General features: G+C 41.9%; 1 protein-coding gene across 1 annotated transcript in view; it reads right to left on the bottom strand.

Annotated features, from left to right (window-relative positions):
• LOC126269529 (ribonuclease H1-like) overlaps positions 1–20028 on the bottom strand; it is a 126251-nt gene that overhangs the window by 39179 nt on the left and 67044 nt on the right. Inside the window, exons 3-4 of the mRNA XM_049974000.1 lie at positions 3533–3829; positions 630–721 (exon numbers count right to left, since the gene is read on the bottom strand). Coding sequence (XP_049829957.1) covers positions 630–721; positions 3533–3829 — 389 coding nt within the window. The remainder of the gene's footprint in view (positions 1–629; positions 722–3532; positions 3830–20028) is intronic.

The following is a 20028-nucleotide window of genomic DNA, read 5'->3' as shown; positions in this document are numbered from 1 at the left end:
CTGCAACTTTGTATACAGTTGTCATTTTATAGATATTGATATACGTACAGCTGTTCGTTCCTCTGTATCAAAGGCCACTGATGATGGGTTATAAATCCAAAAACCGGCTTTGGGATAAAACCTTTCTAGCGTGACTCATGGTGTATACAATATGTCCCTTAATAGTTAGTTTTGTAGTGGATAGGTTCCATGACAATGGAATCTTCACTTGTATACAATCAATCAAGGAAGAGAGCCAATGTGCACACATACCAGAGGATCCCCAATGGCAGTTCCATTACATAAGGCACATGCTATTAAATCCTCAGTAAGCTGTTGCATACTTAACTTAGAAATCAGCTCAGGACCAACAGCGGTAGAAAGGTAATGTTAAAAACTCAGTTCATTAATGAAGTGAGTCAAACTCAAAGCCATCAATTCTAGTACTAATGACTTGTTTATTTTTAGGTCACTCTGCTTGATTGCCATGCTGGTATGGCTCATTCCTTGTCTCATTATTGCCAAAGCTGAGTTAATGACATTCTTAATTGCCATATTGCTGAAGGTAAATTATAGTCACCAGTAAAAAGACAAAGAAAAAATAACTTGGGTAGAATTATTCTTTAAAAAAAAAAAAATTCATTCATTACCAGCTTTTTTTGCTGTTTCCACAGCATAGGTTGCAGCCTGAATTTCTGCTGTGTTATTAGTTGGTCTCCCCACAACAGGTTCAGATATATTTCTGTAAAAGATAATAAAAATTTCTTTTAAAAGGTATTCACTATCTATTGGATTATCAGATATATTGCAGAAAAAGAAGTCATAGATTAAAATATTTCATGCAGTAAGTGTCCTACTGAGGAAAATCTTCATGCAGGCAAAGTATGCATTCCACAACTGAAATATTCAATTCTTTTTTATTAATAGTTCAAGCTACCTTTTCAATTTACACATTTCTGTTCAACGTTCATAAAATTATGAGGCTCCTCACTTAAAAGAAAAAAGATAGTGCTATCACAGAAAATTATCTCACTAAATAAAATGAACAGCTCTCGTATCTCAGCTCCTCTCAATGCATCTGATAAAACATCAGCATGAGAATAAAAACATCCAAGACATCTGCTTGCAGCCAGTAAGATGATGGTTCACTCCGCAGATATGGGTCACATCATAAGGTCAACAAACGTTACTAACCGGAACATAAGTTAACTATTGCCAAAAGACAATACCATTATTTAAAATCCTTCCTTTTATTTCACCATCTCTTGTGTTATGTATGCAATTGCATTACACTGCTGTTTCCCTACATCTACATGGTTACTCTACAAGTCATAATTAAATGCCTGTTAGAGAGTGCAAGGCAACACTTTCAAATTGTCTCTCTACAACTCCATCCTTGGTCTCCGATTTCTCTTATTTTACCGTATTTTATTCATTTTTTTTCTTATTTTATTTTATGTATGTGGAATACAGCTAAATATTTTGGCACATTTTGAGGAGAAAGTTGTTCATTTTACACAGTTTGCTGCAATGGTAAACATTTTTATTTTAGTGGTGTCATTCCAACTTGCATATTATATCCATAACTCTGTCTCCCCTACTTCGTTATGACACAAAGTGAATCACACGTTTTTTAGCTTTTATAGATGTCCTCGGTCATATACGGTTAGGATCTCACACAGCACAGCGAGGTATTTTGGGCTGAAGGATTGTGTCGGGTGGTGTGGGTAGATGCAGCAAGGAGGTGGAAAATGGGAAAAGGGGTTGGGGTAAGGTGGCTGACAGCTCAGATAGGATAGGCATGCAAGGGGTAAGTGGGTTAGAAAATCGGGGATAGAGAGAGACAACAGCTGCACAGGATGTACAGAGTAGAAGTTCAGAAAATCTGGTGCTGAGAGGATGGATACACATGCCACAAGTTGTGATGCAGCCACTGAACTCAGACATGTTGTGTTCACCGGCATGTTCCCCCATTGGACAGTCAACTCGTCCTTGGCCACAGTTTGTCAATGGCATTCATTCTGGTAGGTGGTCGTACCAATATAAAATGTTGTGCAGAAACTGCACCAGAGCTGGTGTATAACATGACGGCTTTCACAAGTGGCTCAGCCTCTAACAGGTTAGGATGAGGCTGTAACAGGGCTGGAGTAGGATGTGCTGGGTGGTTAAGTTGAGCAGGTCCTCACCTGGGTCTTCCACAGGGATCTGACATCACTGGCAATGGTTTGGGAGTGGGGTGGCCTAGGATGGACCAGAGTGTTGTGTAGATTGGGTGGGCAGCAGAATACTACTTTAGAAAGTATGGAAAAGGTTGTAGGTAGGCTGTCCCTCATTTCTGGGCATGATGACACATAGTTGAAGCTCTGGTGAAGACACAGTTTCATTGGTCCAATCCAGCATGAAATGGAATAATGGGATCATTGGGGGTTTGTGAAGATATGGCACATGAAATCTCTTTGAGAACTAGGTTTTGGGGATAGTACCTGTAGGTGAAGGCTGTTGGTAGGTTGCTTGATTTGGGGTAGGTGACCAAACAGCGAGGTCATCGGTCCCATCGGAAGGATGGGGAAGGAAGTTGGCCATGTCCTTTCAAAGGAACCATCCTGGCATTTGCCTGAAGCGATTTAGGGAAATCACAGAAAATCTAAATCAGGATGACCAGATGCGGGCTTGAACCCTCGTCCTCCCAAATGAGAGTTCAGTGTGCTAACTAACCACTGCACCACCTTGCTCATTGTGGTGAATTTTGAGAGATTTTCAGCAAACTGGACAAAGGAATTTTTGGCATTGCAGATACATCATCCACAGGCGGCGAGGCTACATGGGAGAGATTTTTTTTTATGTGGAACGGATGACAGCTGTTGAAACACAAGTCTGTTGTTGATTAGAGGGCTTGATACTGACAGGGGTACAGCTTGAGCTACCAGTGAGATGGAAGTCAATATCCACAAAGATGACATGTTGGGCATAGAGTAGAACCAGATGAAGCAAATGGCAATAGAAATATTGAGGCTGTGGAGGAATGAGGATAGGATGTACTGGCCCTGGGTCCAGATCATGAAACACCATCAATGAAATTAAATCAGACAAAGGGTGCCTAGAAAGCTAGGAAAGTTTTCCTCTATGTGGCCCATAAACAGAACGGCACAAGAGGGTGCAATGTGGGTTACTAGGGCTGTGCTGCAGAACTGTCAAGATATCTTCCCCCCAATGGAGTAGTGGTTGTTTGTAGATATGTAACTGGTTAGATGTATAAGGAATGAGATGGTGGGTCTGGAGTCTGAAGGACACTGGGAGAGGAAGTATTCAACAGCAACAAGGCCATGATCATGGGGAATGCTGGTGTGTACGGAGGTAGCATAAACAATGATGAGTAGGTATCCAGGTGGTAATGAAGCAGGGATAGTCACGAGGAGAGAGTCTTTCAGCTGAAGCAAAGCAACCAGCTACAACAGGACATCCAGAACTGTGAATACTTCATGTAAAGATAGTGGTTAAAAACAAAATATACATAGTAATAAGATTTTTTTAAATTGACTTGATTCACACTTACAAGGGGTGACTGTCACCAAACCACACCCCAATGCCTGCTTTAGCACCTTTTTTTCCATTCTTTTCACAAGCCCCGTCAGTGTAGACTTCCACGTAGCCTTCACTGTTGACAATGAAAGCAGAATTTGACGATAAGTTGCCTCTGGAATTTAATGTTGACACACTGGCAACTTTTTGGTCCTCACTGGAGTCTAGTTTTGGCTGTTTCACAGAGTTAACCTCTGTGCTCTGTGTACTATATTTTCGTTTTGCTCCTCCAATGGAACTGCTGACTGAAGCAGATTTGCTACCAGATGGCCTAAAAGTTTAGTTTATATTAAAACAGTTAACAACAATGAGGTATAAAGAAATAAATATGAGAGGACAAGTAAGAACATGAGAGACCAGAAATATTTCCATGACATGATCAGAAAAGTGAGCCAACTATCAACAGAAAAAAAAAATCAATTCCTATATGCTCTGTCAGTGACAAAATACTATTATCACATTAAAAAATATTTCAAGTACCTTGTTACATAAATTTTATTCTGAGGTTTGAAAACCGAAATAGTTTTTCAAACTTACACAAGAGAACAACAAACTATTTGGTCACATTGACAAGGTTAATGTACTACTAAAGTAGTATATACTTGCTTCTTGAGGTTCCAACACAATTAACATGGAAGACTATGCGTTATTATTAGGACTAGAGAAAAAGAACATAGTTTGAGTAAGAAGTACCATAGTATTGCACAATAAAATTTTGCTAACACTTGGTGACTCTCTGTACAAGCTTGCAGCAGAATATCTGCAGATAAGTTGCAATCTATCACAAAACCCTTATTACAATAAAAGAATTAGTTATCAAAATAGCCAATCTGCCAAAAGTAACAAATTCCCTTATTACACTTCAATGGTGTGGAAATAAGTTACCACCATACTAAAGTTATTCATTATTCATTTGTTTAACCCTCATTTCCTTTCTAGACATGATTCTGAGGAATAAGCTTAAATTTTACACATATAATAAGTGTTTAATAAATGCTCTTCAAAATAAGAACAGCTGAAGGATCCAACATTGAGGGGGGCAGAATGATGTGAATCTGCATTGGTGAATAAACAGACCTCAACATCATTTGGCATGTCCAAATATGATGGTTCAAAAACTGAAGGAATGACAACATCCAACCTTCCATTCTGCCATTTGGTAGTGCCAGCAGTAATATTTTTATGGATAACAATACACATTGTCACACAGATTGCATACATAAAAAAGAATCAGTGAATGATGTGGTCAGAGAGCCATAATGGAGCATGTCTATGATTTGCTTGGGAGATGTTTTACTGTGAGGTCAGCACCCATAAAATCGTTCCTCACTTGGACATTGTTACTACTCTTCGTGAGTGTTAAAATATCCCCCACGACATTATCAATTAATTACACAGTAGTGGAAGATTGTGATGAGGACTAAACACCTATATTAGGGGGACTAATTGTGCATAATTTGCAATTTACAAACTCACACACTAGTGCAACAATTATTCTCTCCTATCTTACTTAACATAGATAAGAAATGCAAACTATCTACATCAGTATCTTCCAGAATATTACATTGTACAGGAAACTATCTTCTCCTTGTGTAATACTGGAATGATTAAACAACATAATATTTGACATTTCACCCAATTTTCCAATAGTTTTTATCCTCAATAATACAGATAGCCCTACCATAAATGCAACCGCATCAGAGGGATTTCTGCAGAGAGGCCAGACTAAAGTATAGTTTTGGACAAGGGGAAGCAGCCTTTCAGTATTTATAAGGACATTAGTCTGGCTGCCTGCCCAATCTGGCCTTGTAATATTAGTGAAGTCATTAGTCACTGGGATAATAAATCTAAGAGTACTGCACGCTGGAACACAGAAGATTAGCTTCCATAACTGGGTAGGAAGACTGGAGAATTTAAAAATCGAAAAGATCAGCCAAACTAAGATTTAGTGGAAATTAGTAAATGTGTGAACACAGAAAGATAAGGACTTCAGGTCAGATGAGTCAAGTGTTATCAACACAAAATCAGAAGTAACACTGAAGTAGAATTAATAATGAACAAGAAAATAGGAATGTGAGTAAGCCACTATTAACAACAGCATAGTGAACATGTTATTGCAGTAAGACACCAAGAAAAAAGCCACCATAGTAATAAACCCATAATTCATGAAAAGACAAAGTATGTATGATGATATAAAAGAAATTACATGGACAGTTAAGGGATTGAAAATTTAAACCTGTAGGGAGACACCAATTTGATAGTAGGAAATGGAGAGAGGAGAAAAAAACAAGATGCTACCTGGTAGAATTGTGCATACAGCAAAATTTAATCACTGTTTGGTTTAAGATGCCAGAAAGAAAGTTTTACATGTGGAACAGACCTGGAGAGGATGGAAATTTCTGATAGATTATATAATGGTCAGACAGATATTTCAAAACCAGTTTTCAAACAGCAAATCACTTTCGGGGCAAATGTGGACTCTAACCGTAATTTATTAGTAATGAATTCTAGATAAAAACTGATGAGATTTCAGAAAGGTAGATGAGACATGGATAAACTGGAAGAACAACTGGTTGTAATGAGTAACAAAGGGAGCATGCAGCAACAAAACATTGAAACAGGGGAAAGGAACAGAACAAAAAAATGAATGGGTAGCTTTGAGACTGATGACAGCAAATGATTAAAAAATTAAAACCTTTAGGACCAATAAAAACCTTCTGATAATGCAAGGTAACTTTAGTTTAGTAGGTAAAATGAAAAATAATATCAAAATGCAGCAAATGATGCGAGCAAAAGAGATGAGAGACCTAAGAAAATTGAGACTGACAGAACATACTAAAAAGGGATAAGCAAGAATGGCTGAATGGGAAATGTTAAGACTTCATAAGCACACATGGTTACAAGAAAGCCACATGCTGCCTATCAGATAAATAAAAAGATCTTTGGAGAAAACAAAAGCAGTTGTAAGATTACCAAATGCTCAGATGGCATGCCAGTAATAAGTAAAAAAGGGAAAGCTGACAGGTGGAACGAATATATAGATAGATTATGCAAAAGGAAATAAACCTGAACACAATATTAAGAAAAGGGAAGAGGAAGGAGATGAATTCCCTCAAAATTATTGAGATCCTTGGTAAACAAACCATGCCAAAACTATTCCACATGTTATACATGATAGGGAAACAATGAAAATACTCTCAGACTTAAAACCCAGTTTCAAAGAGGTGCTAATCCAGCAGTTAACAAGTCAGGATACAAAATATTGACACAAATTATTTCCAAAGACTGGTAGAAGCAAACCTTGGGAGAGATTCGCTTAGCTTCTGGAGAAATGTAGGAATATGTAAGGTAATACTAACCCCACGTCTTAACATAGAAGGTAGATTGAAGAAAGGCAAACACACATTTTTAGTGCTTGTAGATTTAGACAATGTAGAGTAGAATACACTATTGTTGTAAGTCACAACATAAAAAAACACTATATGACACTCCTAGAAAAAGTATATTTCACAATCTCACAGGACAATAGCTCATAATGTATACAATGTAAAGCATAGCCACATGGCAAGACAGGTACAGTTCAGTTCTAGCTAGTAAAGTAAACAGCATGATGAGAGAGAGCAGATGGAAGGCAATCACTGGGCAATGATTGCACACATACAGGGGGCATAACAAGTGGCGCTGGGAGCTGCCTATGCAGCAGTCATGTGTAGCCACTCGGGCAAGGCGTCTCCCACTGGGAGCCATGCTTTACAACAGTAGAAGTGGAGTGACTGTCATGCTGTAGGTGCCAGAACATAAGACAACTACCGATATCAGATTTGTCGGCTGTTGCACAGCGTCTAGCTGGTAGCCCTGTGGGCTACCACATCCCACCTTCAATGGGTAAGCAGCAGGGCATCTCGGCAAGAAGACCCCTGTTTGGCCATGTGTCCAGAATTGTCCTGAACCATGCCAATGTCTTTGGAAGTGTCAGACAGACCCTCCAGTTTTACCAGCTCATGCTCCATGCAGACATGAGTGTACAGCCAGAAAGTCACTGCCCGGCAGCACAGTTTTGAGTCTTGGTGACTCCCGTACTTGTAGTGGAATCCATTCCACATTGAAATTGGCTCCTGGCATGAAAGAGCACTGCAGTGATGGGGGCAGTACCAGCAGGGCCAGTACCGTAACCTTATCTTCTTCCAATATCCGATCCATCTAGGGGAGCCTACAAACAGAAGGAGATGAGAATGCACTCAGGTTTGGCGAACAGAGCTGAGAACTAGAGGACAGGAACAGCTCATGAGGAGGAGGGGAGACAGCAGAGGCTCTGGTGGAAGAAAAACAAAAGCTGGCACCACCATGGTGTGTGTCCTATGGAGGCGGCAGTGGCCGAGTCCCTTGCCGCAGCTGGCATGTCACTGTCTGGTCCCCCAAAAGAACATGCAGTGTCCCCACTGCTGCCGGACGACTGCTGGAATCTACTTAACCTGGTGTCCGAATCCCGCGGCCACAAATGGGTGTCCAGATGGAAGGGTGGAGACAGTGCTATGAATGACCCCACACAAGTTGGCAGTACGATATGGAGGAGTGTATGAAACTGACAGCCATGAAGGAGTTCAGCTGGACTCTTCTCCCCCATCTGCGTCGACCTGTAGGAACTCAGAACAGAAAGTGTTAGCAGCTCATCTACAGGAATGTCTGCCACATTCTTTGTCATCTGTGTTTTTAAAGTTCACAAGTCTTTCAGCCTCACCATTTGACTGTGGCTACAAAGGTGGAGACAGCAGGTGCTGAATGCCATTTCTGCAGCAGAACTTGACAAAAATCTGGGAGAAAAATTGTGGTCCATTGCCTGACACCAGCATGCGAGGAAATTCTACTGAGCACTACAGCCACAACCTCTGCACTCGTTGACCAGCAGTTGACCATGTATGGAAGATTAGAGTATACTCTGAGGACAATACGCCAGGTAGTAACCAGGAAGGGACCCACGAAGTCAGGATAACCTGCTCCCATGGGCGCGAGTGAGTCTGCCAGGGTGAGAATGTTTGGTGGGGAGCTACTTGCTGTTGTTCACACTGATGACAGTTGCGGACAAGATGTTTGGCCTGTCAGTCTATGCCCTGCCGGCACACATGGCACTGGGAGGGCAGTTTAGCTCGCAAGATGCCTCTGTGATCTTGGTGCTAGAGCCATAAGATTGTCAGGCACAGAGGATACAGAGGGACTACCAGGGGAGACCGTTGACCCTTGGTTAGTCATATAACTCTGTCCACCCGAATTAACCATTGGCAGAGGTGGAAATAACACTACAACATGTTGGAGTCCTGACTGGGAATACAGTATGGCCACCCCTGTTGTATGTACTGCTGCACCTGTTGTAAGATGGTGTCCTCGGCCATGGCTGCAGCCACATGGACCCACATGGCACAAAAAGCGTCCACTGTCTCTTCATCCAACTGGAAGCACAAGATAACATCTTGGTCAAGTTCGGGTCAGTGTCTGTCGGGAGACAGGACAGGGGATCTGTATTGGCTTATTGAGTGGTATTGTGGAAGCAAATTCTGTAATTGTACCTGCTGAAATACAGTGCCCAGTGCTGAAGATGGTGGGCAGGCCTCTCTAGAGATCAGAAATGGAGTGAGTATGATTCACATGTTCAGGTTGCATACCCTACAAGTCAAGGTGCTCATGTTACATCAGTGCTAACAGGTATCCTCCATTCCTACTCTAGCTCTGCGAGTGTGACAAGTCTGAGAACTGTGGCGCTGCAGTCACTTCATACTTGTCGAGTCTTTCTCTCTTCCTCAAGCAGATAGGAGTGTTAAGGCTAATTGTGACTTACTGTTAGTACTGAAGATGAGTACACAATCTTGCTGGTGCAAATTAGCACTGATAGGGCAAAAGAACCAATTGTCTAGCCTGATGGCCTTTACTGAAGCTGCATTTTGTGAGATTGTGTAGGATGTAAGACAAAAATTAAGACAAAAACTAGTTGGTGCAAGGCCTTCAATCAAAGGAGCGATATGTGGAATAAGTATTATGCTCCAGTCCACGCTACAGATGAAAAATGTACAAATTTTGTCCAATGCAAACAAAATGGTTGTATTCTTGTTTATTCCATCTTCACCGTAAGAAAAAATATGTGGTGTGTCAAACAAAAACTGGGTATAGAGTAACATCACTATTATATCCCTGCATCAAAAAAGCAGGCTGTTTCTGTAATCAATTGGTCATGGCAACTTGTGTTTTTCAGCTAAAAGTTAATTGTGTAATTTAATAATTAATCACCATTTACAGATTGCACTTCATCCTCATGTCATGTTTTTACCACTCTTATTACAGACTCAGTAAGACCTCAAAAGTGGGTATATGCCAGTGTAATTGTTACATGTTCTCTGAACTCGGACCGCGAAGGATAAAAACATGAAATTTGGAGAGAGTGATGATCTGATACTGTAGGCATCATTTAAGAAGGTATTTTTTTGAAAATCCACCCCTAAGGGGGGTGACACGACAGATGAGAGGTTTTTTGAAAATATGTCACTGATAATGCAATTCTGAAGCTAGCACATAGGAACTAGGTATTTGTTTACTCGGCCAGAAATAAAGAAATACGTACTTCAGCATTTTTGGAAATTTAACCACTATGTGGTGAAATTGTTGGTAAAAGTTTTTTGAAAATAAATCATTATTAAAAACTATAAAGCAATTTTTAAAGCTAAGGGAGGCAAAATAGGGTCTAACGGATTCATTCACTCATCACTGGCCAGCCAAAACTGCAAAGAATAGAAGTGAAATTTGGTGGCATCTTGCTCTTCATCTTTTGGATTTGCAGCTCTTGTATTACTTCCATGTTTTCAGTTAAAATTTTTGGATGTATGTTCTGCCTTTTATGCAAAAACATTGTTTTTTCTTATTATTCAAACATGTTTTGGCACCTCTGTGTCATCATCAGTAGGTTTTGTTTATTGAAAACTGTAAAAAGAGAACATACATTTGGTTGTAACTGATCTAACATAATGAGTCATAAGGACAGTTTTTGTTCTTAGCAAGATTTTACATTATATGGTTTTGCAGGAACATCTATATAGTATCCTGCACCAATAGCTTGTCATCTACAAAACAAATAATGTAAATGTGAATTTTATCAGTGAGTTAACACATCCCTCGATTTTTTAAAAACATGATTTTCTTATGTGTTGTGACTGATCCTCCTCCTTTTGCAATCTGAGAGCACTGCACACACATATTAATGTACATTGCCTAATTTTCATTTTACAAACACCTTTCCACTTCGCAAAACACAGTGTGAACTATGTTGTTGTGTGTCCTAACACTGTCACGGCTCATTTGTTCCTGACAGAGATAAGCGGCAAATTTGAATTTTGTTTACTTCTCTCTCGTGTGTGTGTGTGTGTGTGTGTGTGTGTGTGTGTGTGTGTGTGTGTGTGATGCACTGTTGTGTCTTGCATGTGGTCACTGTGTGTTATACAATGTTTTGTGTGTGTCAGCATATATAGAATTTCTTCAGCACAAAGATGATCATGGGGGGCTTCTTTTTAATCTGCGAATACCACGCCTGTGCAGGAAATGTGATTGAATGTTCAGAGCCATACACATCTCTATGAGTCAGGATGGGCCCCAGGCCATAGGTCTCAGGCCCTGGCCCCGTTCAGAGACATCTGCCACCACCACCAGTTGTTTGCTCCACTGATATGTTGTGAGACACAATGCCGACAGGAGGGCCTGCTGCAGGTCTGTAACACCTGACCTCATGCCTCCCATCATACAAAAGGCATGCCCTTCTTCCACAGGTTTTCGAGCACATGTGTAATTCACATCCCTGGATAAAGTTTCCTCAGTACATTATTTTTCCTAAGAATCAGCTTCAGTGTAGGCTCAATACCTTTGCAAAAGATGATGTGCCTTAATTATTCCACAGATTTTCTGAGGATGGAGGAGAGGGAGATTAGTGTTTAATGTCCGATTGACAATAAGGTCATTAGAGACAGAGCAGAAGCTCGGACTGGGGAAAAATGGGGAAGGAAACTGTCCATGCCCTTTATCAAAGGAACCATCCCGGAATTTGCCTGAAGCAATTTAGGGAAATCACAGAAAACCTAAATCAGGATGACCATACATTGGTCACACGAGTCCAGTGTGTTAACAACTGCACCACCTCGCCTGGTGAGAGAGATATTTTTCACACCTCGCCTGGTGAGAGAGAGATTTTTCAAGATTCCATTTAAGGACCATGGAATGGGATGGTGTGGAACAGCTGCTACATGTTTCCTAAATGTTCTCCCATTATGGCTGCTGTCACCAAAACGTCGTCTAGATAATTTACGCTGTCAAGAACGTACTGCAGTAGTTGCTCGAGGAACCTCTGAAGGACCACTGGGGCACTGGACACCCTGAAAACTACGAGTCTGCTACGATATAATCCATGTAGCATGTTACCTGCCAGAACTTTGCACGATTCCTCATCCAGGGGTAGTTGTAAGCAAGTTTCAGAGAAATAGATCGACAAAAAATACTGGCCTCATTCAAGTGCAGAGAAAAGCTCATCTGGTTTCTAATTAGGATACACATCAATCCATGACTGGAAATCAACTGTAATCTTAAAGTCTTCATACAGGCACCATTTCCCCGACAGTTTTTTCATGCTAACCAAGGGTGTTACCCACTCAATCGCAGACACAGGTTCAGCAATATCCAAGGTTGTAAATCTATCTAGCTCATTCTTAATGGCATCCTGCACAGTGCGAATTCTTTAATATAATGTGCGTCATAAAGTCCTTCACTTATCCTAGAGCCTCAGAGGAAACATCAGAGTAATCCATAAGGAGGTTTTCCAATTCCCAAAATGGCACTTGTTCTGAGACCAGGCGGACTGAGTCGTGGATGACATGTCCAAAATTGGGAATGACATCAAGTTCCAATAGATTCTTTGCATGGATGCTGTGGGCCATAAGGAAGGTGGAGCCAGATGCAGCTGCCTGCCCTGTTTCAGAGGATCATTCTCAGCCTTCAAGGTCCGGGCAATCGCAGAGGGTGAGCTTACTGGTAGTTGGGAGCTCCAATGTAAGGCGCGTAATGGGGCCCCTTAGGGATACGGCGGCTAAGGAGGAGAAGAAATCCAGTGTGCACTCCGTGTGCATTCCAGGAGGAGTCATTCCTGATGTGGAAAGGGTCCTTCCGGATGCCATGAAGAGCACAGGGTGCAGCCAGCTGCAGGTGGTGGCACATGTCGGCACTAATGACGTGTGTCGCTTTGGATCTGAGGAAATTCTCTCTGGATTCCAGCGGCTATCTGATTTGGTGAAGGCTGTCGGTCTTGCTTACGAGATGAAGGCAGAGCTCACCATCTGCAGCATCGTTGACAGAACCGACTGCGGACCTTTGGTGCAGAGCCGGGTGGAGGGTCTGAATCAGAGGCGTAGACGGTTTTGCGACCGTATTGGCTGCAGATTCCTTGACTTGCGCCATAGGGTGGTGGGGTTTCGGGTTCCGCTGAATAGGTCAGGAGTCCACTACACTCAGCTGGCGGCTACACGGGTAGCGGAGGCTGTGTGGTGTGGACTGGGCGGTTTTTTAGGTTAGGCCTCAGGAAAGTGCGGGATGGGCTGCAATGTCAAAGGGTGCTTGGCAATTACAGGACATGCTTGGATCAAGGAACAGTCGGAATTATAGTTGTAAATTGTTGTACTTGCGCTGGAAAAGACCCTGAGCTTCAAGCGCTAATAGAAAGCTGGCTAAAGCCAGAAATTTTTACGAAGTCTCAGACGGTGTTCAGGAAAGATAGATTAGGCAGAATTAGTGGTGGAGTGTTTGTGTCTGGCAGTAGTGATTTATCTTGTAGTGAAGTCGAAGTAGATACTCCGTGCGAATTGGTATGGGTGGAGGTTATACTTAACAGCCAAACTAAGTTAATAATTGGCTCCTTCTACCGACCCCCAGACTCCGATGATACAGTTGCGGAACAGTTCAGAGAATGTTTGAGTCTCGTAACAAATAAATACCCCACTCATACGGTTATAGTTGGTGGGGACTTCAACCTACCCTCGGTATGTTGGCAAAAATACTTGTTCAAAACTGGTGGTAGGCAGAAAACGTCTTTCGAGATTGTCCTAAATGCTTTCTCCGAAAATTATTTCGAGCAGTTAGTCCACGAACCCACGCGAATTGTAAATGGTTGTGAAAACACACTTGACCTCTTAGCCACAAACAATCCAGAGCTGATAGAGAGCATCATGACTGATACAGGGATTAGTGATCACAAGGTCATTGTAGCTAGGCTCAATACCATTTCCTCCAAATCCATCAGAAACAAACGCAAAATAATTTTATTTAAAAAAGCAGATAAAGTGCCACTAGAAGCCTTCCTAAAAGATAATTTCCATTCCATCCGAACTGACTATGCGAATGTAGACGAGATGTGGCTCAAATTCAAAGATATAGTAGCAACAGCAATTGAGATATTCATACCTCATAAATTGGTAAGAGATGGAACGGATCCCCCGTGGTACACAAAAAAGGTCCGAACGCTGTTGCAGAGGCAACGGAAAAAGCATGCGAAGTTCAGAAGAACGCGAAATCCCGAAGATGGGCTAAAATTTACAGACACGCGAAATTTGGCACATACTTCGATGCGAGATGCCTTTTAAGGTTCCACAATGAAACATTGTCTCGAAATTTGGTAGAAAATCCGAAGAAATTCTGGTCGTATGTAAAGTACACAAGCGGCAAGACGCAGTCAATACCTTCGCTGCGCAGTGCCGATGGTACTGTTATCGACGACTGTGCCGCTAAAGCGGAGTTATTGAACGCAGTTTTCCGAAATTCCTTCACCAGGGAAGACGAACGGAATATTCCAGAATTTGAAACACGAACATCTGCTAGCATGAGTTTCTTAGAAGTAGATACCTTAGGGGTTGCGAAACAACTCAAATCGCTTGATACGGGCAAGTCTTCAGGTCCAGATTGTATACCGATTAGGTTCCTTTCAGATTACACTGATACTATAGCTCCCTACTTAGCACTCATATACAACCGCTCGCTCACCGATAGATCTGTACCTACAGATTGGAAAATTGCGCAGGTCGCACCAGTGTTCAAGAAGGGTAGTAGGAGTAATCCATTTAACTACAGACCTATATCATTGACGTCGGTTTGCAGTAGGGTTTTGGAGCATATACTGTATTCAAACATTATGAATCACCTCGAAGGGAACGATCTATTGACACGTAATCAGCATGGCTTCAGAAAACATCGCTCTTGTGCAACGCAGCTAGCTCTTTATTTGCACGAAGTAATGGCCACTATCGACAGGGGATCTCAAGTTGATTCCGTATTTCTAGATTTCCGGAAAGCTTTTGACACCGTTCCTCATAAGCGACTTCTAATCAAGCTGCGGAGCTATGGGGTATCGTCTCAGTTGTGCGACTGGATTCGTGATTTCCTGTCAGGAAGGTCGCAGTTCGTAGTAATAGACGGCAAATCATCGAGTAAAACTGAAGTGATATCAGGTGTTCCCCAGGGAAGCGTCCTGGGACCTATACTGTTCCTGATCTATATAAATGACCTGGGTGACAATCTGAGCAGTTCTCTTAGACTGTTCGCAGATGATGCTGTAATTTACCGTCTAGTAAGGTCATCCGAAGACCAGTATCAGTTGCAAAGTGATTTAGAAAAGATTGCTAAGTAACAAAAAGTGTGAGATGATCCACATGAGTTCCAAAAGAAATCCGTTGGAATTTGATTACTCGATAAATAGTACAATTCTCAAGGCTGCCAATTCAACTAAGTACCTGGGTGTTAAAATTACGAACAACTTCAGTTGGAAGGATCACATAGATAATATTGTCGGGAAGGCGAGCCAAAGGTTGCGTTTCATTGGCAGGACACTTAGAAGATGCAACAAGTCCACTAAAGAGACAGCTTACACTACACTCGTTCGTCCTCTGTTAGAATATTGCTGCGCGGTGTGGGATCCTTACCAGGTGGGATTGACGGAGGACATCGAAAGGGTGCAAAAAAGGGCAGCTCGTTTTGTATTATCACGTTATAGGGGAGAGAGTGTGGCAGATATGATGCACGAGTTGGGATGGAAGTCATTACAGCATAGACGTTTTTCGTCGCGGCGAGACCCTTTTTACGAAATTTCAGTCACCAACTTTCTCTTCCGAATGTGAAAATATTTTGTTGAGCCCAACCTACATAGGTAGGAATGATCCTCAAAATAAAATAAGAGAAATCAGAGCTCGAACAGAAAGGTTTAGGTGTTCGTTTTTCCCGCTCGCTGTTCGGGAGTGGAATAGTAGAGAGATAGTATGATTGTGGTTCGATGAACCCTCTGCCAAGCACTTAAATGTGAATTGCAGAGTAGTCATGTAGATGTAGATGTAGATGGAGTATCATATGATATTTTTGTACATCACTGTGGACTGAAAGAGCAACAATCCCAACTGAGGATACATTTGAAAGTTTAACAGGGATAGAGGCACAGCATTAGTTTCAATCTGCAGGTGAATTAGATTATTGCACAAAGTGAGTGTGATGAACGGTTCCCTAGGTGATGCCACTGTCGAGTGAGATGCTGACGAAATTCCACTTATATCCATTAAGTGGTTCTCCCCCTCCCCCCCTCAAGAGCACAGCAGACAGATGCAGTATGTCCTTCCTTCCAACACGTCTCTCACTGTGCCCACGTGTGAGGAGTGCCGGTCAGGAGGCCCAAACTTCTTGCCTTGTTTATGAGGCAGAGGCAGAGTGTGGCAGTGTTTGCACTCTACTGTTGTGCCAGTTGATGTGTCAGCAAAGTTGAATCTCTCCCCGAAGTCTGGTGAGACAGCTGCCACTTCAGCTCAGAACTCTAATCAATGTCCCACAGCCTGGTAAATTTAGAAGGATTGGTTCCATTTTAAAATGTCCTCAAATTAGGGTTCTCAAATTGTACAGCCTTCTCACACACATCCTTATCTGGAGCTGCCCAAATAATTACGTCCTTAATCATCACCTCTTATTTACTGCCGTCACAAAACAGCATTTCCTATTAAGTCCCTGCATTCCAGCAACTGATAAAATTCCACACAGCAGTATGATACAGTAGTGTCAGTGAAAGTAGATAATACAGGACACATTTTGTCAAAAGTCATGTGTGCTACTTCCGTGAGAAAGATCAGCTGACAACAAAGCTGGTACATACTGGGCAAGATCTATGACAGGAAAAGTGATTTTACCATAGCTACACCCATTACCTGGAATATGGCAAAGTGCTACCAGAGGCACTTTTCATGGGCTTCCCATTCCTCTGCCATCTTGGCATACGGCAACAACAGGGATGGATTTGTAACAAATGGTGGGAGAGCAATGGGATGTAATGTAAGATGTAGCCATGTGGCAATAAAGGCACAGTACAGTTCTAGGCGGCATAGTAAACAGCATGATGAGCAAAAGCAGATGGAGGGCAATCGCTGGACAGCTATTGCATACCTACACATCATGTTGCAGGTGGCGCATGGATATGCCTGCACAGCTGTTACGCATGGTCACTTGGCTGCAATGTCTCCCCTGGTGGCTAAGCTTTGCAATACTGGATATGGAGTGACTGGCACATCATATGTGCCAGTTGTGCAATGGTGGCCTACATTTTGGTTGTAGCCCAGCAGCTGACCACTGCTACATGAAATTCTTAAGGTAGCAGGGGTAGTATGTTACCTACAACTTTTTCAGGAACCTGACTGTAGTTAAAGGAGTCTACAGACATGAAAGGAAAGGTATAGTTGAGAAGGGAGTGAGATAGGTTTGTAGCCTAAGTAATGTAACTAGAACTACACTGCACTCGTCTTGCCACATAGCTACACCGTACATTGTATCCATTGTGTGGTCATTCAATATACGCATTCTGGAGGTACCGGCTTCTGTTTCTTTATGTTGGGAGTTACAGTGTAATCGGTGATGAGTGTGTGCATTTTTCGTTTTCATTACATAACCACAGACCCAGAACAACATGCCATCTTACCGGGTGTGTTGGTGGAACTCATGTTACAGCAGTTAAGAGGGGCAGAAATATTAGGAAGCCTTGTTGTCCTCATTGTCCTCACCATACGCCGAGATGGTAGAAGAATGGGGAGCATATGAGAAGTGCCTCCAGCAGTAATTTGCCACATTCCAGGTAATGGATCCAACCATGGTAAAATCACTTTTCATGTCGTGGATCTCGCCCAGTACATACCAGCTTTGTTGGAAACTGATCCCTCTCACAGATCTTTGACAAATTGTGTGCTGAATTACCTACTTTCAAAAACAGTCCCATATCACACTGCCACGTGGAATCGCTCCGAGCGATGTTTGCCAAGTCACACTTTAGCTTTAAACATAACTCCGCTGCCATTCCCCAAGTTCAATGGCAGTGTTCCACACACAGTTTTTACAGTGTGTGTGTGTGTGTGTGTGTGTGTGTGTGTGTGTGTGTGTGTGTGTGTATCACCTCCATGAAGGCAAATTGAGTACCCCATTGCCGCCACATTATCCCCTTCTTTAGTGTTTTCTGTAACCAGGCACGTACATAAGTTTTGACTTGACTCTAGACCACTTCAGGTCAAATATACTAATCTTGAATATGTGTTGTTGTTGTTGTTGTCTTCAGTCCTGAGACTGGTTTGATGCAGCTCTCCATGCTACTCTATCCTGTGCAAGCTGCTTCATCTCCCAGTACCTACTGCAACCTACATCCTTCTGAATCTGCTTAGTGTACTCATCTCTCGGTCTCTCTCTACGATTTTTACCCTCCACGCTGCCCTCCAATGCTAAATTTGTGATCCCTTGATGCCTCAAAACATGTCCTACCAACCGATCCCTTCTTCTAATCAAGTTGTGCCACAAACTTCTCTTCTCCCCAAGCCTAATCAATACCTCCTCATTAGTTACGTGCTCTATCCACCTTATCTTCAGTATTCTTCTGTAGCACCACATTTCGAAAGCTTCTATTCTCTTCTTGTCCAAACTAGTTATCGTCCATGTTTCACTTCCATACATGGCTACACTCCAAACAAATACTTTCAGAAACAACTTCCTGATACATAAATCTATATTCGATGTTAACAAATTTCTCTTCTTCAGAAACGCTTTCCTTGCCATTGCCAGTCTACATTTTATATCCTCTCTACTTCGACCATCATCAGTTATTTTACTTCCTAAATAGCAAAACTCCTTTACTACTTTAAGTGTCTCATTTCCTAATCTAATTCCCTCAGCATCACCCGATTTAATTTGACTACATTCCATTATCCTTGTTTTGCTTTTGTTAATGTTCATCTTATATCCTCCTTTCAAGACACTGTCCATTCCGTTCAACTGCACTTCCAAGTCCTTTGCCGTCTCTGACAGAATTACAATGTCATCGGCGAACCTCAAAGTTTTTACTTCGTCTCCATGAATTTTAATACCTACTCCAAATTTTTCTTTTGTTTCCTTTACTGCTTGCTCAATATACGGATTGAATAACATCGGGGAGAGGCTACAACCCTGTCTCACTCCTTTCCCAACCACTGCTTCCCTTTCATGCCCCTCGACTCTTATGACTGCCATCTGGTTTCTGTACAAATTATAAATAGCCTTTCGCTCCCTGTATCTTACCCCTGCCACCTTTAGAATTTGAAAAAGAGTATTCCAGTCAACATTGTCAAAAGCTTTCTCTAAGTCTACAAATGCTAGAAACGTAGGTTTGCCTTTTCTTAATCTTTCTTCTAAGATAAGTCGTAAGGTCAGTATTGCCTCACGTGTCCCAACATTTCGACGGAATCCAAACTGATCCTCCCCGAGGTCTGCATCTACCAGTTTTTCCATTCGTCTGTAAAGAATTCGCGTTAGTATTTTGCAGCCGTGGCTTATTAAACTGATAGTTCGGTAATTTTCACATCTGTCAGCACCTGCTTTCTTTGGGATTGGAATTATTATATTCTTCTTGAAGTCTGAGGGTATTTCGCCTGTCTCATACATCTTGCTCACCAGCTGGTAGAGTTTTGTCAGGACTGGTTGTCCCAAGGCTGTCAGTAGTTCTAATGGAATGTTGTCTACTCCGGGGGCCTTGTTTCGACTCAGGTCTTTCAGTGCTCTGTCAAACTCTTCACGCAGTATCGTATCTCCCATTTCGTCTTCATCTACATCCTCTTCCATTTCCATAATATTGTCCTCAAGTACATCGCCCTTGTATAAACCTTCTATATACTCCTTCCACCTTTCTGCCTTCCCTTCTTTGCTTAGAACTGGGCTGCCCATCTATTTCATATGGCTCGTATTGCTGGATGTTACAGATTAGATATAGACTTGTTCATAAGTTCAATCATGATCATTTGTGTGCTAAGTCAATAGGATGTTAAGCAAGTGCTTAACATTTATGTTTCAAAAAATTTTTAGACCAAGTCATAATAATGATGATGTTGGCTTTATATTATCCTTCCCACTCCTAAGTTCTTTTTA

The sequence above is a fragment of the Schistocerca gregaria genome, chromosome 1 (assembly GCF_023897955.1).
Source record: "Schistocerca gregaria isolate iqSchGreg1 chromosome 1, iqSchGreg1.2, whole genome shotgun sequence".
NCBI lineage: Eukaryota > Metazoa > Arthropoda > Insecta > Orthoptera > Acrididae > Schistocerca > Schistocerca gregaria.
The sequence above is the reverse complement of the archived record's forward strand: the minus strand, read 5'-3'. Positions and strand labels throughout refer to the sequence as shown.